Consider the following 24,141-nt stretch of genomic DNA (forward strand, 5'->3'; position numbering starts at 1 on the left):
ATTAATATACGCGATTAAATCCGTTAAAAAACTAGTTTTATTTCAATGTGTAATAATCGCGAAAATCTAAGACAACATTATGTGAACCAGTACGGACTGGAAACATCAGATATTTCCCTTATTTTTAAGGTTGACAGAAAAAAAGCTACTTATGACAAGACCGTAAATGTCCCACTGCTGGGATAAAGGCCTCCTCTCCCTTTGAGGAGAAGATTTGGAGCATATTCTACCACGCTGCTCCAATGCGGGTTGGCGGAATACACATGGCAGAATTTAGTTGAAATTAGACACATGCAGGTTTCCTCACGATGTTTTCCTTCACCGCCGAGCACGAGATGAATTATAAACACAATTAAAGCACATGAAATTTCAGTGGTGCCTGCCTGGGTTTGAACCCGAAATCATCGGTTAAGATGCACGCGTTCTAACCACTGGGCCATCTCGGCTCCTTATAGAATAGACGTTGGCATTTAAAGAAATATTTACTATTCCTTAAATAGATAATATAAATCATATTGAAATATGATTTTCATTTTTAATTTAAATAGTCTTAGCATGTCTGTTACTTTAAGTCGATAGCATAGAAATATGAGGGCATCATGCCGTTTGCCATCACGGCATATGAGTCTGTCTTAATCCCAAGGCGCTCCAATGAATGTTTTTCACCAAATGTTGAAATGTTCATTAGCTTATTTTCGTTGTCATATTCGACTTACAGGTTATTGATATGCTTATAATTTTGCTTTCATATAAAACTTATCCTTTGTCTATACGAAAAAAGATAATAGGTATTTTAGGAAAGGTATAAAGATAAAATATAGTGAGTAAAAAATTATATTGAGTAAAATCCATATGCGACCGATTATAAGTAGAAATGCAATTTTTAAATATTCTTGTTTTTCAATAATATTGAAAATAAATGCATGAATAAGTAGTTATGGCAGTATTTTATATTGTCACACTAAACACAAATTTACTTTGACGGCAATAAGCAATCAATGAAATGGAAAACTCTCATTTCCATAGTCACATATGTGTTCATACATAATTGCTATGACAAATTATTTTTGAGTTTAATATTCGAAATAAATATCTTAGTATATCCCTATTTTATCATCAGTCTTCGTTTTGTCTTCAGTGCAGACAAACCATGTGCAAAAACTTGTTCGTCCCGTGTAAGTAGAAATTTATGTGCAAACTTTAATGACTTTTATAAGTATTTATTCTGTTAATAATTTTGGTAACATGCAGGTATAAAAATTAGGACATGGGCCGTATCCTTATACACAAGTTTAGATGGAAAATTTCAAGAACAATTCGATTTTCGTTTGAAAGAAGTGACTTTTAAAAAACTTACCGATTACTTGCACAAGCCGGTGGACTCATCAAGTTTAGCAGTTACAAGGATTTTATTTGGTAAATTAAATAATATGTACTATAATCATTCAACATTTCTGCTTATTAATTTTTTAATATAATCTTGTACATTTTACTGGGACAGGACGTCACAACATGCATTAAGCTAATTTGAAGTAGGTGCGTTAAATGTAGGTACATATATACATATGTATGTAAGTAGGGTACGTATAATGTAAGTATGAATATAGTTTTGAAATTTAATCTATTTCAATTGGTCAGTCTGCCTTTGATACTTACCTTCGAAGCAGAGTATGTATGTATATATATATTTACTGTAACACTCAATGTAATCATTACTAATCATTCTTTAAAAAAAAAAAATTATCTGCATCAACTCTATTAATCCAATTATAAATACCTCAGTTTTAAATGTTTATAATTAATTTATAACCCTGCAGGACTTGCAATGTTATTCGATATCCCAGATGAACGTGGAGGTGCAGTAATGGAAAAACGTTGGGGTGATCCGACGATGTGTCATTTTCCGCTCATTAATATCGTAAAAGCTATTCCGATGCCATTTATGGCATTAGTATACGCTGCACTTTGGCTCGGTATGTAATTCAAATTATTTTATGAATTTTAACTCTCTGCTATGGTTTCGATTAGGTTAAGGCGGAATTTGTTTTTAAAGAAATGAACCGACTATTGTTCATACATAAAACGCATCTTCTCAAATGACTATCAGATTATAGTAGATTGAAAATTCGATCGCGTTACTAAAGATCAGATAGAATCTGTATACTGAGATTCCACATGTTGATTTCGGCTATAATTTAATCAACTCGTGTTCAGTAGAAAGTGTACCTATCTATTTGTAGCTCTATGGAATAAATTCCATACGTTCTTTAACAGGAAAAGGTCATTTAGGTTCTATTTACAGTCTACTATGATATTTTTCTTTATTTTTGCTGAAAAGTACTACATATTGACACATTTAAGGAAAATCTTTCCAGGAGCTTTGGGCATAACATTAGGATACAAGTATCGCTTGAGTGCGACAATTTTCACATTTTGCTACTGGTACTTGATTCTGATTGAAAAGAGCTACTGGAATAATCACAGCTACTTATTCGGCGTGGTCGCCTTACTGCTCGCCACGACTGAGGCCAACTGCTATTGGTATCGTAATTATGTGTTTACTTATTTGCCGTGAATCGCAATTACCTCTATGCGAATATAAATTGTAAATAAATCCTGTGTTGGTTTTTTTATTCATTTCACATGTGTTTGTGAATTGCGTTAAACGAATATTGTTTATGTTACCACTGACAATTTGAATAACATTTTATGCTTATTTAGTTTTAGCATTTATTTTAATTATTCATATCACTGCTATCTGGGTTCTGGATAGTGAAAATATTAACAATTCGTTCTCATTTTCATCTTATTTTCGTGGACTATTGATAATATGCATTAATGACGACATTAAAGTTTTGCGAGCGGTCGGTCGTCTGAACAGCCCTCAGACCGATAACGTATTAATTCAGACCTCTATTTAATAAAATAAACACATAAAAAACACACACACACTTTAGCTTATGTTTACAATAATTATATATCGTAAGTTTAATATTTTCTTGTTTTTTTAGTTTGAGAATCTACACCTTTTAGTGAACATTTATTGTATACGTAATATAATTCTTACACATTGTATATGTAAGAAGGTTTTGTACCTACGAGGCGAGCGTAAAGGACACTCGACGTTATGTATTGTCACTTATTTTTTGTTCAACATCATAATGACGTATTTAAGTTTGTTCACTGAATCATTCATCATTATTAAATATAACGACGAAATATTGCGAGTTGTTTTGTATTTTAACAAAAACACGCTACTTATATGATTAAATAATAATTTATTATATTTTCTTGTCAACAACTGTAATAGCGTTGACATAGAATATTATTGACGTATCTGCACTACGTTTATGCCTTAGGAAATATATATAGAACGTATTTTAAATTAAATAAAAAATACTTAATACTAACAGTAAAAACAATTTTGTTTCAAAAAAATATTAAATTAATACATCATTGATATAGGTACTTGAAATTATAAAATAACAATATGATAGTATTTTATTAATAATAAACATACGACTATCTAAATGCATTAGCCTTGTCAAGATATCGCTATTCAAAATAATGAACCTAGTAAATACTTATTACATTTTAGGTCTTTAGATTCACGCATGGGTATCTCTCGGATGAAAAAAACAGTACCATATTGGAATTATTTTATTCTGAAATACCAGTTTTTCATTCTATACTTCATGGCGGGGATGAAGAAAGGAACAGCAGAGTGGTTGACTGGATATTCTGTGCAGAATCTTAGTGAGCATTGGGTTTTTAGCCCTTTCAAGTAAGTAAACTGTTTAAAATCAACTGTCTACTAAAAGAACACCAAGTTCGGATTTGTTGTAAATTAAACATAAATTAAAACACGAATACATAAATTAATACTTAATAGAACGGAATAAAAAAACAACAATTTATATATAATCAGAAATAAATAGGTATCTACTTAAAACAGTATTCATTCAAGAAGACTTCAAACATTTTAGTCGGTCTGGTTCCTCTTTTGCCATCTGAAAAGTGTTAAATTTATAAATAATGCATGACTCCTTTATATAATGTAGATCAAAGTAAATATATTTAAAATTGATATCATTAACTTATTATACACAGGATGTTATTTGACTGTACTTAATTATTTTTATTTACTACTTATTTTTTACTGTTACTGTTTGTTATATTATTATCTTATGTATTAAATTAATGAGTCGCTAATATAATTAGGCTTTATTACGTCTCACGGTGCAACCAAAAACATACAAAAGTATGTATATATTTGAGAATATAACTAATTGAAAATGCCATTAAATAATAAAGTAGAACCTTGAATACTTGAATACAACTATAGACCTTTAAATTATTTTAATTTCGGTGTTTTTTGTACTTTTTTAGATACAAAAAAAAAATACCAATTATTGTTTATTCGATAGAAGTAAACATTTTTTTAAACCAAATTCCTTAATCATTAACGTTGAAATTCCGAAATAGCCTCTAGAATAAATGGTATTAACTATTATTGTTGTTTTTTTTTTTTATTTTAATATATGCTGTATTATTTACACGAAACTTTAAAGCGCAGATTAAAAATCATGAAAATTAAAAATAGCTATACGAACTACGATGATAGCAACCTCTGTTTAAACTTTTCTTGCTTATTTTTTAGTATTAATAGCAATTTTCTTTATTCAACTTATAAACTCAAATAATTATTACCTAATTTAAATACCTAGTTGAACAGTTGTTTGCAATACATATAAATAAGTTTTTTTTAATGTATAGGTAGTCTTAAAATTATTTATTAACTCAATAAAAAAACATTAGGAAAACGTAGAAGTTGATCTTCCATACCCCTAAAAGTTATTTATATTATCTAATAAACTCGTATACGAACATACAAATACTTTGCGATATTATTCAGAAATAATGTGCCAAAATAAACTAGGCTCTTACTCTTTCGAATCGTAATTTTAGAAGATTATAGTAAACATGAGAGTAATTTAAATGCTACTGAGAAAAACCGTTATAAAACTCAGATTTTTCCACTAATTGAAAAACATGGGTACGGTAAAGCATTAAAATGATCTTAAATTAATATATCCTGTCTGAATTTTATTAATCTTCGTTAAGATTTAGTGACACATTAATGAGTCCAAGTGAAATATTTATGTTTACCACTTAGTCCGCTTAGCAGCCAGCATTCCTACTAAGTTTTTTGAGAATAAAGTTCACATGTATGATGACGTATTTGTCCTATTTGCTTTGACTTGACATCATACTGGAATATTTTCATATTAAATAAACAAATACGTTAAGTTCATGTCATCTACTGTAGTTATGTGTAGATGGCATGTTTATTACATTTTCGAATATTAAAAATATTGTTAAATAAAGCGATGTCGCTTTACAAAAACACTTAACTAAGTGATTTGCTACGTTATAAGGCAGCGACAATGAACGTTTATATTACGCGTCCGAAAATTTTAACATGGTTTTAAGGAAATTGATAAAATTGTTTTATATTTCAGATTATTTCTTACAGTGCCTCAAACCGACTTTCTAATAGTACATTGGTTCGTTTTCGCATTCGACATAAGCGTGGCTATCTGGATGATGTGGTCTCGAACACGAAACGTGGCTATGATATTTTGCGCTCTCTTCCACCTCATGAACAGCAGACTGTTTAGAATAGGTTTGTGTACTTTAACGTTTATTTAAATTTTTATTTCTATCTAAACCATTTAAGGAACTTCTGAATACACACCAAAATGTCATCGAAATTGGTCCAACCGTTTATGTGCGGAGTTCAGTTACATACACACGTACAAAAGATTTATAAAGATGTAAAGCTAATTTTTTTTTTTCAATTACGTACGTATTAAATGTTTACCTTTAGTTTAAAGCTAAAGGCTCCAAAATAAAAAATAAAATCTTTTTTATTCTATTGTTAACTACCTGTCATCATTACCTTGATAAGAATATGGGTAAGGATATCGTTTATGTATGTATGTTAGTCACGGTGAAAAGGATTTCACTTTTACATCTGGCGTTCAGTCTGACTCCAACGTATAACAAAATTTAGGCCCCATTTTATATCAAATACACGAAAAGATTTTTTTAATGATTGTAGTATCCATATTTATTGCTAACAAAATTGAAAAAATAATAAAACATCAATTCAATTTATTTTTCACACAGTAAAAATTATTAATAATAACACATTATTTTTGAGCGATCGGCACGCATCGCCTCAACGACCCCCTTTTTTATCTCGCTGGCAAAACGCTTTACGCGTTTCCCACACGTGGAAGTTAGGCCCCCCTAACTTCCACGTATGCGCCAGGCGCCCAGTGCGCCCCAGAACACCGGAGGAACTTGGATTGGAGAGTTGTAGATTTAATGCTTATTTTAAAATTATTTTACATTTCATATTATATTATTAAAAAGAACCATCAATACTATCCACAGATACATTTACCTTACCTTGCAGTTTAAATTAATATTCCAATCTTTTGAGATTAATAACAATAATGTTTAAGTTTTTTTTACTGTGGCACAATATTATTTTTTAGGTATGTTTCCGTGGGTCTGCTTGGCAACGATGCCGTTGTTTTATTCGTTTGACTGGCCGAAAATTATAATGTGCTATGCGGAAAAACCTGTATCGAAAGTAAAAGGAGGAATTTGTAAATATCTACACAAGTTTAAACGTCATACAACATCCGGCAGTAAGAGCAATGCTACAGTGATAACTAAAGTTTATTATAATGAACCTAAGGAATTTTTTGATAATGATAAAATTAACGAACGGAATGCCGAGGATTTGGAAGAAAAAATAGACAATCAAGAAATAGGAGCTGAAGAAGAAAACACTTTCGAAACAAAAGACAATGAAATATTCGACGTTAAGAACAACTCGGATAAAACATCTGTAGACGATGGTGATCGCCGGAAATATATTACATTTACATTTGTAGTATTTCATGTACTTTCCCAAGCATTTCTGCCATATTCCCATTTTATCACAAAGGTTAATATTTTTAATGTATTAGTATCATTGTTAAGTTATTGTCTTACTTAACTATTGATTATAAATACAAAGTCCTCGGCATAAACCTTACTTACAAATGGCCTTCTGTTGTAGTGTCAAATATAATGGAGTATACTTAAAATCAAAGCGACTACGAGAGTTTTAGAAATAGATAATTTTACTACCTTTTACTAATTTGATATATTCCTAACAATTAATTGTAAGTGAGGTGTTTACACATATTTTACTTTTAAAAATATGATCATATACTATGATCGCATATAAAAATTAATAGGTACTTAAGGTTTAAATATATTTAAACGATACACTTAGAACATGCTGTACAAAATTAAGTAAGTAATCAATAAATTAACTTACAATGATGAATGATTTGTAAAATAAGGTAAGTATAAATACAGATAGCACGATGATGACGTGATGCACTTATTACTGACATTTACATTCCACGAGACCTTTACAAGTTGGGTCAATATATTCTTAAAACAAAGAGCAAATAAATATGTATATCGTAATTAATAGAAATACAAGTAAAAATTCAAACTGTAAAAAATTTAATATACGTAGACAGTTTTTGTCAAATATTCTCTACTCTAAGGTTTTCTATCACAATCGTCAATCAAAACTGCACATCTATTACTTCGTATGATTATATATAATTTTTTACTTCATACAAATGCAACTTTTACGCTTTTCAGGGTTATAACAATTGGACGAACGGGCTGTATGGTTATTCTTGGGATATGATGGTGCATACATGGGAAATTGAATCGGTTATTGTCAAAGTCGTTGATAATGAAAACAAGGAAGAGTTTTACGTCGACCCGTACATTTATTCCCCTAACGACAGATGGACAAGACATGGCGATATGGTACACCAATATGCCAGATGTTTAAAAGACAATTTATTAAAGAAATTTGTCTCAAACAAACGTTCAACTCGCGGAAAGGTTATATCTAAAAATATTTCGATTTATGTTGATGTTTGGTGTTCCATGAATGGAAGATTTACGCAACGCATGTTTGATCCTAAAACGGATTTGTTGAATACATTTTGGTCTCCGTTTGAGCCGATATCATATCTCATGCCTCTGCTCGATGAAGCGTTGCCTTGGAGAAGTCTATTACATGAAATTAAGGAAGACGTCCATTCTTGGAACAATTATAGTGATGTGACGTTTATCGCCGATTTCCCGGGTAACCTTTTTCAATTTTTTTTATAACAGTTATAGTACCTTTATTATAGAAATAATTAATCACAAATCTACAGTACATGGTTGTTTTTTAATGGAGTTAATAATTAATTACTTGAGTCGTTATATTTACAGATTATTACCAAGAAAAATTTATTCCAATGGAGTTAACGAATGTTACGATGACTATACTAGAAGGAGTGGTGGCTTTTGAACCCGAGGTCAAAAAGTTTTCGCAAGGACAATCTTATAAACTCAACAAAGGTAACCGTGTCAAACTGGATTCTGGAACGTTCCATAGAGTTCTTACTATAGGGACTAAACCAGCATTTTATATGTATACGTTTACTAATAGCTCGGAACCAAACATTGAAGATTCAACGTTTAATCCGAAACTACCTGTCGCAGAAGAATTAACAAGACGCTTTAACAATATGATTAAATTTGCAAAAATAGTCGTATCAAACATAATCAGTATGTTTTTTCAATGTTGCCAATAAATGTTATATAATGTAATTAATTTAATCTATTTAAAGTATAATTATCCACCAACCCGCATTGGAGCAGCGTGGTGGAATATGCTCCAATCCTTCTACTCAAAGGGAGAGGAGGTCTTAGCCCAGCAGTGGGAAATTTACAGGCTGTTAATGTAAATGTAAAAAAGTATAATTTATAATTTTATTTTTTCATAGAAGTCTAATAAAATTTTAATAATTTTATTATCACATCACATGCTTACATGTATACCATACTTAAAGTATATGAAAAAGCCGCCGCCTTATAAACGCCGTTTTTTATGATTCTTAATTAATCACAAAGGTAAAATTACTTATTACCTTTTCTAGATAAACCAATATAAGAGATCTTTATACATAAATTGAGTATATTAGCTATAAATTACGTGAACAAAAAAAAACATATTATACGAAATGAAATATTTATTGCTAATAAATATTTATATATATAGGTGGTAATAGTTTTGTACCAATATTTTACACCTTGCTTATAGATATATAAAAACAACACCCAATAAGAACGCCTTCATTAAAAGTAGCGATCTGATAGGCTCATGAAATTATACATTCTCGCTCTCGCACTTTCTTCTCGCTCTATTTTTGTCGTCAGTGTCTATTCCAAGCGTTGTATTGTACACATTCAAGTGAAAGAGACAAATATAAATGGTGAAAATTATGAAATTGGTAGCCAGGAAGAATAATAAGCTAAGTATTTGGAATGTGTCGACGTTTATACGGGAACCTGCTGTACTGAAACAACTTTTAATTTCCATTCAAAACAAACAAAAAAATATTAAAGGCTTATCTATATTTTTCCTCAAAAATCTCAGTTGCCTGTAACAATGCCTGGAGTACAAGGTACCTGTATAGTAAAAGTTATCGGAACAATTTATTTAAACAAACTTCATCAACACACTTAAATTTAATACAAACCTTCGTCTTTTACAAAATATACTGAGATTAGACTGCAATAAAAGGTTTTTCATAAAAATATATATCATAGTAAATAAATAGAAACAATAAATTACCTTTTATAGATACGGCGAATCACAACTAACTTCACGTTATATACCCTACCCAACTAACCCATCCAAATTCCAAGGTATCACTTTTTGACAGCTATATTAAAAAGTAACTGAAGCGGATTATATACAATTATATTATATTGTAGTAAAAAAAACTTTAAAATGTGTGATAAAAAAAACTAAAATTGACTAATCTCATTTAATTGTCTTATAATTATGACTTATTAAATTTTATAACCACAAATGTATTCGGTTTTTTTAACACGATTATTGTCATTCGTCAATGCTTCAAAGTGTATCTACTCAAATATTAATAAAATATACTAATACCGAAAAGAAGCTAATGTATTCAAATTAAGAGAAAATATTCTATACCCAAAAATGTATACAATTCTTAATATTTGTGTGTTTCATATTGTATTAAACTCATGTTATCAAGATTTCTATAAAAGAAGGTATTAGAATATATTAAAAGTTAATAAAAAAAAAATTGACTTTTTTTATTAATAAAAATAAATAAGTTATTGTGAAGATAAGTAATTTTAAGTAAATACTAAAAATTTAATAAAGAAGGTTACTTAATACTTTAGTCCTTTAATTGATGTATCCTGTTTCGAAACGTGCTACGAAGCTGTCAAAAAGATAGAATTTACTTCTTGACAGTTGGTACATGTTACTTTGAAATTGGTAGTGTGGCCGGTGGCGCGTTTGGTTGGCAGACATTCACGACAGACTAGATCACTGACTGATCAGTGTAATAGTGTCATGTGTGGCGTGACTATGGCAAGAAGTAAATGCTGACTTCATTCATCGTTTCGTCTTGGCGCTGTGACGAGTGAACTAAGTTCGGGCTGGGGCCGACGCCTCGTCACTGCGAATATATAATCAACGTTTTAACATTCCGGTACCATAACTAGAGTTAGTGTCTCGATGGCGATACGCCTTACCGCCCCCAGGAAATATTGACATTTTAGCTATCTGTGATATAACAACACCTAAGTATCTTGTTAAAAGTTTTGAGGTTAATCCTTTACCGGTGATATCAGTGGAGGATTTTAAAAAATCTAGACGGTATTTTTTAACTCGGGTGATTTAGTTACGGACAATAACACAAACATGGAATCGTCTATGAGTTATAACCTGGATATCACGCCAAATTATTCATACATTTTCGAATTTGAGAACGAGTTTATTCACCAAAATTCCAGGAAATGGATGACTGAGAATTGGACCGTGGCTTTCTATTATGTTGGGATCTACATGGCGTTTATTTTCGGTGGTCAATATTACATGCAAAATCGTCCTAGGTATGTATTTTTTTAAATGTATGCATAAAATTATAATTAATTTGTTTAATTATGACTAACCTCTTTCGACTCGAAATAGAATCAATTTACTAAAAAAAATAGCATATTATGAATATTTAAAAATGCTTAATAAGACCTACACTTATTAGACTAGAAGTATTTATTAAAAATATATATATATCTGATGTAATAGACATTCTAACATTCTAATAATTTCATATGAATATTTTCCATAAATGTGATATAATATTTTATATTATTTACATAAATATTTAAATTTTATGATATTGTATTTTTATATAACAGTTAATTCCTCAGATTCAATTTTTAAATAATTCGTATATGTTTTTTTTGCTGTTTATTGCGGTGCTAACTTTACTTTTACTTTGGAAAGTTATGTAGCTTACACCTTTGAAAAACTTTACTAATAAGATGTGGTATTATCACCTAGTAAATGGTGAAAATAATGGTACAGAAACTATTTCAAACTGAATAATATTATTTTCAAAAACATTTTTCAATAAATTAATGTAATTGTTGAAACCTCTTATAGCCATAACTATGCCAACAGTTTCTACAGTTTGTTGTTTGCATGGGGTAAAAAAATATAGTTAAATTTATTTTTGAAACCACAATAGTTTTCAAAAATATTGTAGATATTAACCGTAAAAATTCAAAACAAAATGTAAATGTTTTAATTAGGTGATTGTGCTACATTTATAAGCATATATTGCAAAAAATAATTCATTTCTATTTATTGATAAAAAAAAAATATTTCCAAAAGCTCATGTTTTGAAATCATACATAATAATTTGCCATGGTATTTATTCGGTATATTTTATTAGGTGAATTAAGTATTAAAATTGTATCTTCTTTAGTTCACAATCGTTTTCATTATCTAGATATTATTATACAAGATCTGTATCAAAATAAATAAAATGCATTATTTCGTTAACTTATTTTTCCTGATGATAAAATCTAACATGTATGCTATAAGCAGGGTTGTAAAAAATATCATGATAAAAATATATAAATATAGGATTTATTGTTAAGGAAAAACAATATACTAAATTTTTGCTTATTTAGATTATTAATTAAATTAATAACGATAATAGTTATTAATAAATAAAATTAAAATCACCATATGTGTCCTATAAAGTATTTATTTTAAACACAAGCTATTTATTTTTCATTTCTTAATGACATAGTTTCTACTATAACTCAGAGCACAAAATGTAAGTTACATTTGATTGTACTATAGGTTATACAGATATAAATTGCAGTTATACATCTATCAATAAATGATTTAATTTTTTTTAAGTTAGCAGAAATTTCATTAATAAAATACAATAATTACAGAATAGCTTAATAAAAGGAAAATAAAATCTTAAAATTTTCACTCTTTTTTTCTATATTTTTTATTATATTTTGACTAAACTCACACATTTGAATCATTTTTATAACTATATTTTATAGTTGTTATAAATTTCGACTTTTGGACAAGAGATTTAAATCATGTTACCCTGATACATTTATATAAATTTAATCTTATAATGTATGTAAAAAGTATTGTAATTTAATTTATATATATGAGTAAATTACCAAAATCTTAATTTACATATTTTGTCAATAATGTTTATCATGTGAAACAATCATTTTTAATTTTTTAAATGTCAAATAACAAGGGACACATGCTTCAGATTTAATTTAAAAAAAAAAAACAATCTGATAAAAAATACAATTTTGGTCTGTTAAATTATATGATTGTCAAATATGTAAATATATATATTTACAAAACACCTTGTATTGTAAAAAACCAAACATTACTTCAACAGTTTTGCTTCAAAGTTATGTGACAAATAAATTAACATTGTCAGTATTGATTTAAATCAATACAAGTATGTGTTGTAAGTGCGATGTTAGGACATACTTAACAAAAAGAAGAATATTTAAAAAAAAAAAAAAACTAAAATTATAACTAAAATATTTTTTTAAACATGCCTCTATTATAAACATAATCTTCCACAATTTATATTTATTAACAATTTTTTATTAAGATTTCAAGATTACAAGCATTCTGAAATATTTTTTTTTTTAATATTTATAATTATTTTATAAGTGAAACATTTTTCGTATATATATATATATATATATATATATATATATATATATATATATATATATATATTTATTTACAAAAATTGTTATTGTAAGTAATTTATTAGCCACCGTGCGTAATACATTTTAAAAATAATGGTGTATTTAAGTAATTAATAGTCGCGTAACAACGTCATCAGTATTTTTTCATATAACACTTTAAATTAACGTAAAAAAATAATATTAGATTAGTAGTATAAGACTGGTAGAACAAAAAAATATTTATTGAAAAACTACACAATATACGTATTATTAGTTGTGATGAAGAGTGTATAGGGCCAGAGTGATCTGCAGCAGATCTGCATTGTTATATAACCTTGCTCGGATGCAATCTTTCTCGTCTGTTTTTAAATATCAGTACGAGTCTCTTCGTAACCTTGTATCTGCTCATGATTCGAATTATACAATTTGTCTTCAGTTTTTAAACGTATATCAGTTAAATTTAAAATTAACAATATTTTAGTTATCTCTCGCATCGGAGGTACGTCATTCTTTTAATAATAATGTACTCATTATTTATATTTTAAAATGTTCTTATCATACAAAAAAGGCGTATACATTAGTATTTATATAAAGATGATCTCTCCAATTCCTTGTCCGTACCCTATCCGTCTAACAAGTGGTAATTACTAATTACGAGAGCCAAGCTAGCCCGGTAGATAGAAAAGTGGAAGAAATTCAGCCAAGCACCGCTGAGATTTCATGCGCTAATTTGTTTTCATGAATTGAAGAAGTTAGCTTAGTGAAGACTTTTTTTAAACAAAAAATCTGCCTCGACATATTTGTCCAGAGTAGAAAAGCATGGTGGCATAATCTCCAAACTTTCTCCTTAAGAGGAAAGAAGCCCTCTATTCTGCTGTGTGAAACGGGCCGGATGTTTCCTTCTTGTGACTGTTTTTTTGACGTTTTCGAGCTTACAATCAATCATTTTTATAAATGACGTAATATTATATGCTCATCTCTTTTAAATTACGTGAAGACAAATTTGGCATAGATTAGAAATACTTTTTTAATCATAAAACTTACGATTATGTACGTACAAAAGGATACATAATGTGTTTTAATGAAAGTGTTTCCGTAGGTGTTAGTAACATAAGATATATATATTTTTAACAAACCGTGTAGTGTTTTAATTTATATTGTATTAGTCATGGTTGAGCCAACATTCGCCAAATTAACCTCCAAATCGACCATCCATACCCTTCAGACTACATTGACGTAATAAGATAAATATATATAAAATACATAAGACACAACAAATACATTTAAATATACAAAAAAGACTGTGTATATAATTATGTTGCAGTTACTTCTTAAGTAGACATATTATCTTTTATTAATAAATTTAAGCATGTAAATTAACTATTTATTAATACAATTTTCTTTACCAATAAAAAGATAACATTATAAATTTGTGAAAGGTAAAAATAATCTTTCTTAAACCAGACCATCGAGAATTAGACTAAGACGGACCGCAAAGGTAAACCTACTTTATCACTAGAGCTTTAGTTTTGTAGACTTTATATACGGAGGTAGGTTTACTTTTACAGGTTTAAATAAATATTTCGTCTGCTACGTTACAGTACTGACAAAACTAATAATGTAATATAAATAATATAAATAAAAGTAACATTATGCAAACTTTTATTATGATTACGTAAAATGGACAAAGACTTTTGTATTAGAATCTAACTTAATAATTTGCTGACGATACCGCCTTCACCTTCATCGCTAAATCTTGGCCCGAACTCACAAATACAGCCCGGCATGGACTGAATTCCGTCCTTGACTGCTTTTACTCCCACTAATTTACAATTGACGGCACTAGAACTATTATTATTGAATTAGGCTAGCTAGGGTACTCAGTACCTGATGTATATGTTGTTGAATGACTATATTGTTACACACTTAATAGTCCTCTATCAACCATATTATTTTTGTGTGTAATACAATTTTATAATAACTGAATGACATTTATCGCACTGCTTAAGCCAGTATTGATAACACGATGAAATTAAGCACAGGAATTCCTTGTGGATTTGATTCCGTAGGAGAGAATTGTCTAAAAATCATCTTAAGGGGATGAAAATTTATATTGATGTTATAAAACAAAATTAAATGTAGTTGTTAGAAACATCGGTGATGAAAATCGGTCTTTGGACATGATAAGTAAATAAACAAAGTATTAGTATTTTCCGATGAGATAGGTCATCGAGTACACAATTAGTTAAATGTAGTAGTGTACTGACCGTGGAATTAACTTAAAGTTAACGTACTATATTAGAAAAAATATATCATAAAAATATGTGCTTAAGAATTACTTGCGAATAAACGTATAAAGTGAATCGTGTTATTTAAATGAGATTTTCTCACGGCTGCTTTAAAATGCACGCAGAAATACATGTATTCAGGTTAGGCAACTGACGTCTTCAAATTTTCTCACTTTTGCCATCATTGTGATAAACTAACGTGCGGGAACTAATGTGTAATGCTTGAAGTTGAACGAAGTCGAGGGAATGGTATACATTTCTAAGTTCCAATGTTTGGTAATCAAAGGTTGGCAGGAAGGTCGCGCCCATTGCGCGATGTCATTCCACAGATATTAAAAAATAATTTCTTTAAAACTAGTTTCGATATTGAATTCTCCTGTGTTACCGATTTACCATTATCAACGTTATTTTTATTTTATTTATTTAAATTACTTTAGACTTAACATTAAACATAAATTATTCAGTATTATTTATGTAAAAAGAAATGACGTATTTGTGTTAGCGAAAATTAAATTTCATCATTATACAAGTATATGTTATAATAAAGAAGAAAATACTATAAATATAAGTTGAATAATTAAAAATTGTATGTATGTAATTTTAAAGTATATTTCTTTTATATATATTACTTACATCTTTCCATAATAGTTTATTTGTTATAACTTATATACTTATATTTATTAATATTTTTAAAATAATGTTATACTCGTTATATAGTTTTATAACGTTGACGTCTCAAGCTCGGATACACACGGATAGAAACTGGTATTTTTATAAATATGTAACGATTTTTAGTATAATTATTATATGTTTGTTCGTTATACGACGTCATATGATGTTGCCCACATTACCTTCTGTATCCGCACCGTAATTTTAACAAAACAATTGTTAATATATTTTTTACGTCATATGTAAAATTTACTTTCTTTAATATAATTTTAACTTCCTGACCTTTTCATATTACGTAAGTGTAGAGCATTTAATTATCAGTTTTTTTTTTATGAAATCAGGAACCAAACATGTCGAATTATACACAATTATATCAATATTATATGGCAAATAATTGCAATATTTTTATTAAAAGTTTCGTAAGCAGTCTTCTTGTTACGCTATCAATACGAATGACAATGATGTGTGCTAGCGATAAGATTTGATAACCACGTTTGATAAGCAGACAACCTCTTCACCTAGTTCATGGTAGATATTAAAAAAATGTTGTTTTTATTTTTGTATTGTAAGGATATTGGGTCTCTTGTATGTTTCCTAAGGTCAGATAACTAATGATGTTCAGTTTTAAAGGTCTATTAAATTATTTAAATATGCTATTAAATACCAGTTCAATACAGTTAGTTTGGACTTTGGGCAGATCCATTTATGTACAAACCAGTAACTATTTAATTATTTAACATTTTTTCTTGCTAAATATATATTTTTTTGTATTGCCGTGTTAAAATTTGAAGAGTCAAGAGGCACAAGTACTTGATAAGTTGTTCCTATGTTTTTAGTTAAGAATTCCACATATCCCAGTTCACGAAATCTGGCCCGGGTGAAGTTTCTAAAGATTTCCATTGCGTGGCAAAAAATGTCCAATGGTTGACGGTACAATGACAGAGATGTGAGTGGTTTCTATTTCTTTCAGTATCAGATGATATTGGCGAATGTTAGTTAGGTCACCAACTGATGGCTAACATGGTAACACGTAGATTCTATATCACATTATGACTTAGTAATTGATCATGAATAACTGACATTGTCCATCACTATCTTGACTATCTTGTCGTACGTTTGATAAGTAATAATGTTATAGATTATTATAAAAAATGCTAAAGATTGCGATCATTGTGACTCTTGTTTTATTGAACAACACAAACGATGACGAAATATGTCAACCATACATACGTAGTACATATCTATTATTGTACTTTATGCTATTCGAGCCGAACGCGGAAATTACTGATTACATTTTAAATCTGATGAAAAATGATTAAACAGTTGATTATCAAATATGAACGTCGATAACTTAACCTAACTTTTTTATGTATATATTTCTAACAGCCTGTTTCTGAACTGAATACTTAAAGCCACGCTAACAATAGAGCTCAAAATACTATATATAGCTTGCTCTACAAAACAACCTTCTGTTTTTTTTTTACCATTTTTATTCTTTTCTCCATCAGGACGAACACAACGAAAGTATATTTTTTAATCTTATTTGACGAAACGAACGAAATGAAGACTCGCAGAGAGTATAATTTATACTTCTCTAATTTAGAAAAATTAATCGTAGTAAACCCAAATTAAGAGGGATTATTCAAACCAGATCCCACTTTTGTTAATTAAGATTCTTTTTTTTAGAAATAAATGAAGTATTTTGAAATTATTCGCAGTACTGTCTGCATGAGCTAAATTTAATTCTATTATGCTGTGTACAATAAGACTGTAATGGGACATAATCAGACAGATATCGTTTTACACTAACCTACGTATGTGTATGGAATACTATATTTCCGACATATATAATCTCCCTCCGGCTTGCCTTAAAACTAAATTACGAAAATAAAGTTATAATACTAGACGGATTTGATTTGAAATTCAGACTTTTTTTAGTGAGGCTCAGGTGGTACTCTTATTAGTAATCATGTTTTTGTGCTGTACTGTATGTAAATCCTACATAATAATAGAAATGCGAAAGTGAATTTGATTGTTACACTTTTACATCTTAATTACTCGAATGATCATCATGATTTTGCATATGTCAGTGATACAGAGAATGACATAGAGTACCTAACACCTCCCCCCTCAAACGTGAGCTAAACGGAAACTGGCGAAAGTGATATAAAATCTATATAAAAAAAATGGTTTATTTTAAATGATATAAAAAACTGCTAGCATTGATATAATTATGGAGGAGAGGATCGCAAATTTTGACTCACGTCTTTGATTATTTATTTCTCTAGATAGACTGAAAAAAGTATAGCCAACAATTGACCACTACGTACACGCACACTAGTAAAATAGTATCACGTTTGGCGAATGGCAAGCGTAGCTGTTACGCACACAAATTTAATAAAGTTGGATCATTAGTTCTTTTGTAGTGCGACACTCTCTAGATGTATAAATAATCTAAGACTCACGTATTAAAAAAAAACGAACGTCTGTTCCGGAAACGTGTTTATATTGATTATATTTAATGGTTTAAATCAATATAATGTATATTATTCTTGTTATCGTGTTACGTAAGGATGCGTGCTGTGCGAGAGATCAATTACAGAGTAGTCATAATGCAATTAAGATCAGCTTACGCATTAATCGATTACGAACTGATATAGATAAGTGGGACAAATTTGCGCTAGCTTTATGTTTCATTTTAATCGATTTTGCATTTATACAATTGATAACAATGTTTATAAGCGAATGATTGAAACTTGACTAAGAAACCGATCGAAAAATGTTATATGCAATATAAGGATCCCAGTCCAAAAAGCATTATTATTAACATTTTTGTTCTTTTTCAACTTCTTATACGAGTGTTGGAAAATTATAGCACAAATGAAATAAGGATGAATTAAGTTTAAATCAAGATTTATCATGCGGATGATTCATTCAGATAACATTATACTGATAAACTGTAATTAGGCGATATACTCACATACCAATACATCAGGATTAGCGATTGTTGACAGTTTAATATTACGGTGATTCAAGACGATTGATTGATTGAAGTCATCCTGACCGATTTTGGTCGCGGCGCTTATTCCCAAACGAATTAACCAACTGCGCAGATTATACAATAGCGCACAAGCGGCTGTGTACTAACACAGATACACTATGTCGCTTCACTCTCATAGTCCTAACTCTTATGGAACGGCCATCTGACATGAACAGAGATTAGCGGCATTTCAAACTGTACGTGCTTTTTAATGCACATTTTATTTGTCCAACTTTGGGCTGCTACTGATATTGTTTCAACAGAAATGTCCAAGAATTTTATTTAACCCGACCTGGATTTGAACCCGGGACCACATTTTCTGTATCCGCACAAGCTAGCTACTAGAACAACGAGGCAGTTACCGAGATGCCGATAGACATACGATAAATAGTTCATGATAAGAGTTAAAAAGCGTGTTAAGTAATTGATATATTATTTTATCGCATGCCAGAGTTGAACGGCCGACCGTCACGGCTAGTGTCCAGGCGACCTTAGTGCTTTCTCAATGCTACAGTTCATATAACGTACAGAATTATTAAACTGAACTTTTTGTTGACACTAAATTTGAAAAGCAACTATCGATATAACTGTGTTATGGTAAATAAAATACCTTTAATTTATAGTGATATGTCATGATATACACTAAATAATCAGTTAATAATTTGAACAGTATTTTGTATTATTTCTTGAGCTCGAAAAGAGTATTCTCATTTTATTGTACGTAATTAATTGTTTATTACCGTGATATTTATGAATCAGAAATGACCTTAAAGTGAACCATGAGACCGTAGACCTAAGAAAACTTCGACCGGTATGTATCGGTCCAAATCGGAGTTACGGTCGTCAACATACTATCGTTACTTTTTCTTTTAAAGTCGGTAGGAAAATAAAGGTTGATTTTAGACACTCAAAATTACATAATTATGTAATAAATAAAGTGGAATCTTAATCATTATTATATAATAGTTTATTGCGTCATATAAATAAGAAAATTCCATAGTAAAATTTCCATCGCCTGTTATTTGAGTGATTTGAAAGAATTATTTTTTAAGGCTCATTGTTATCTTAAAATAGCTTACCAATATAACACAATTATTATACAGTTTTATATAAAATATATATTTTATGTTTTTTTTTAACCTTCAGCTGTAAGTAATGCTTAATTTATTCAGTTAATGGCAATTAAATAAATATGCATTGAACTTTGACTGCCTCGTAGTGGCTAATTTATTATAAATACATTTTTAATAATAGATATTTCAATATTTCAATGCCAAATAAACTAATTTGATTTTAATTATTACTAGTTATGCGTATTTTTATCTTCATTTAAGGTTTAATCTTGAGAACTTGTTAGTCAGATCCTTAAAATCTCTATACATTATATATAGTTTCCTCTATTAGTCTAATAATAGTCATTAGTGAAACCATGGTTCTGAGTGATAACAATAACCAGTCAATCATGGTACGTTGGTATTTAATACTATAGTTACTATCTATATCCCCTTACCCTTCAAGTTGGACGATATACATTTGTGTTTAAATTCTTTGAAAAAAAAGAGACAGCATTGTTCCGTTTTTGTATAAAAGATTGATTCATTCCTCGAACGACAAGAATATTATACGACGTTTCCGCAGCTGTATGGAATTTTTTTAAATTGATCTCTGCATGTAATTATTGCTTATGGAAACTCTAACTTTGCTATATTTATTATCGGTTAAGCGTATTTTGATTGGTGTAAGAATATAAAATAAGTGAAGATTGAAAATTAAAAACAATGTTAGCACTTATAATATAAACTCGCACAAATATTGTTATATTTGACTTGTTAGAATAACTTAATTAACTTGTGACTGTCTTGATCAATTCGTGTTTGCTGCTTACTATACTAGTTTTATAATTTTCCTGAGAATTTCCGTAAATTTAGTCGATCGCAGTAATACGCTAATGTGGCAGTTATTAAATAAAATAAGTTGTCTTATTTTCATTACGTACAATATTAAGTAATGGGAAACCTGCACAGGAACCAACGGATTCAGCGAGTCTTCCATTTCGTCCCACTTTTATTGCTCGTCATGTCTCCGTGTGTACGGACCCAACGTTCTTGTTTTGCAGTATCGTAGTATTATACATACATTATACTTCGATACCTACCACTCAGTTTTTATTCAAGTGCGTCAATGTGCTGATGTAAACGTGATATTACGGAACTAAATGATCAAGCGATGCGGTGCGGTCTCTGGGCGTGCGTTATTGACGATAAAAACACTTCGCAGTAGAAAAAATAAACTATTAAAAATCGTCAAGAAAAACTGTAGTAAAAGCGTACAGATAGGCGTTTTTAAATATAGAGTATATACGAAACAGTACACAACTTAATTGCTAGAAAGTACAGAAGAAAAGACTGTTTTATGTTCGCAATTAGTTTGTGTGTTGCCATTTTATTTATTATAACCGGTGGACTTAGGCTTGGTAGTTCGAACATTAAAATAGTATTTTAAAATTTAATCAGCAAAGGGTATTGGAATTTACAACAAGTAAATTATTGTAGAAAAGAAGATTTGAGTTAACTATCGCTGACAATGCACGGCAATTGTAATACGACATTGATCACGTCCATCGACAGTATCGACCGTGAAATCGATGAAATGTAATTATCAGATAGTCTCGTTAAGTGCTTCGGCTTGTAGATCATCGTTAAATATACTCCAATTTATTTGGTCGTCGATTGAACAAAATATGAAAAAAAACTGTAAGAACGGTTTGGCAGACAAGCGCGGCCATGCCATCGTTATTTGAAATCATAAAATTGTTAACACACTAAGCGCTGATGGATGCTCTTATCAAAAAAAAATTTTCCTCAATCGTTTCGAAAAATACGGTTTACTCTTTTCTCTTTCTCTTACCCGGAAACTATACTGATATATGGGAACTTTTTCACCTAGGATAATACAATTTAACTACTAACTGGTGATCTGTTCGACCTGATATAGTTATCAAACCACGTAGGTAATCATTTTGATAACATCTCGAACTACAATAGCAATCGGAATAGGTTTTCATCTTGCAGATAATCCACAATCCAGTGGCTTCTAGTTTATTGTACCTTGAATCAGTGCCAAGTTTGCTTTAACAAAATTTTTTGGTTCATTTTTATTAAGGCTATCCGATTTAATTTTAATATGAAAAAAACCTCGTAGGTTGAAATAAATATATTAAATTTTATTTTTTTTGTTTATTATTATTTACTGTTATTTTTAAGGGTGATATTAATAAATATAATTAATAGCTTATATGTATAATACTGTAAGATAAATGTATGCTAATGTTTTTTGTTTTGAAATTGAATAATAAAGATGTCATTGAACCACCGCTTACCGCGTGTCTCGAAATTACGCTCATAAAGTAACGCCCTAATAACTTGATAGAAAAATTATTAGTTTATATTTTTTAAATTACACCTATTTTATTTAATGTACTCAGGAAAATCGTTCAAATATTGTTATCTCATTTAGTTTAGTTTATATACTATTTGACAGATGTATTAAACAATGGAACAATTACAGCTTATGATCAGATTTTGGGTACGGCGAATATGCTCAGGGAGACTTGCCACTTGCGCAGGACATATTACCGTACACGTGTATGCAAACACACGTGGACTTCCATATGACTGCACATCTGACACAATCGGAATAACTTAAGGCGTTGGACAAACAGTTTCACGTGCCTTGCGAGGCACTGGAGCGTAAACATTGCAAACTTTCACACTTCGGGATGCTTCCGAGTATTTGTAGGCAGAAAAGTCCAATAACGTTTTATTATTAGAGAATTGTCTGAGGACGTCGGAATTACCAGCCTTAAAAGCTAGCTATTAGATCAACGACGTACTAAAGTAAAGTCAAATTACTCTGTAAGCACGCAGAGATAAATGCTAAATCAAATCGCAAACTACCCTAGAAATATTTTTTTTTAAATCTCAAATGTGTGTAACATTACATTACTTGTCTTATTATTAATTAAATACATATTTTATTTTTATAAGTTTTTTAACTTCGATTTAAATTCATGAATAATTCACCGATTCCATAAATTCCATTACATTTATGTAAACAATTAAACGTAGTGCAATTTAACGTTTGCACTCAAAATAAATTCAGTAACACTCGTGTTTATAGGTAATAATATCATAATGCATACCACTGAACATTATTATCTCGTGCCAATCCGACTCCTACAATATGACGTATCGAACTGAACTATTCTAAAATTAGTTTTGTATACAAACGTATGTGACAGAACAAACGTTTGATATACATGCGGCCTTACTTATAAACATTTTTAGCGGCTGTGTAGTTAATCAATGATTCACTCTTTCTATCATAACTGTTTCACCTATGAAAGAAGAAGAACAGCATTGTTTAACTTATCATCCCCTGCAACATGTGTATGTAAAGCGTTGAAGATTCCAAATGTATGTATAATACTACTCTACCGCGTAATGAGTGACTGACCTTCGCAGCCATTTTAACAACTTTGGTTAAAAAGTACCTTTAAAAGGAAAAGCTAATTCAATTCAATTTGTTTATTGCTTTGAGGTTTAAAATATTTGTATGTACAAAATGTTTAGCACATCAATCAACAGACACATTTATAAAAAAATAATTACGATTAAATCGCAATAATAAAAATATAATGGCAAGAAGCTCAGCATAGTCACATAATTTATAAAAAATACTTATTGAATACTGAGGACATTGACATTTGACTCTTCTAGTGGATAGACATAAGGCCGCAGAATCCGAGATCCTGGGTACAAATCCCTGGTCAGGGCGTTAAAAAGACATTGTTTTTTTGTCAAAGAATTCAGAGTGAAGAATCTAGATGTCTGAGAGTCTTGGAGTTGGAAGTATGTACGGTGC

General features: G+C 29.8%; 2 protein-coding genes across 2 annotated transcripts in view; both read left to right on the top strand.

The window, feature by feature from the left end:
• The first annotated feature begins 1,138 nt into the window (after window positions 1-1,138).
• On the top strand, window positions 1,139-8,738 carry LOC125064214 (vitamin K-dependent gamma-carboxylase). The gene is made up of 9 exons (XM_047671157.1): window positions 1,139-1,175; window positions 1,252-1,416; window positions 1,818-1,973; window positions 2,376-2,541; window positions 3,599-3,784; window positions 5,523-5,686; window positions 6,567-7,024; window positions 7,741-8,239; window positions 8,371-8,738. The coding sequence occupies exons 1-9, from the start codon at window positions 1,151-1,153 to the stop codon at window positions 8,733-8,735; spliced, it is 2,184 nt and encodes a 727-aa protein (XP_047527113.1). The 5' UTR covers window positions 1,139-1,150; the 3' UTR covers window positions 8,736-8,738.
• A 1,755-nt stretch (window positions 8,739-10,493) lies between these two features.
• The window catches only part of LOC125063960 (elongation of very long chain fatty acids protein 6), a 37,148-nt gene continuing 23,500 nt past the window's right edge, over window positions 10,494-24,141 (top strand). Inside the window, exon 1 of the mRNA XM_047670696.1 lies at window positions 10,494-11,082. Within this exon, the coding sequence (XP_047526652.1) occupies window positions 10,892-11,082 (191 nt within the window). The 5' untranslated portion in view covers window positions 10,494-10,891. The remainder of the gene's footprint in view (window positions 11,083-24,141) is intronic.

Source organism: Vanessa atalanta, chromosome 5 (genome assembly GCF_905147765.1).
Source record: "Vanessa atalanta chromosome 5, ilVanAtal1.2, whole genome shotgun sequence".
Lineage (NCBI taxonomy): Eukaryota > Metazoa > Arthropoda > Insecta > Lepidoptera > Nymphalidae > Vanessa > Vanessa atalanta.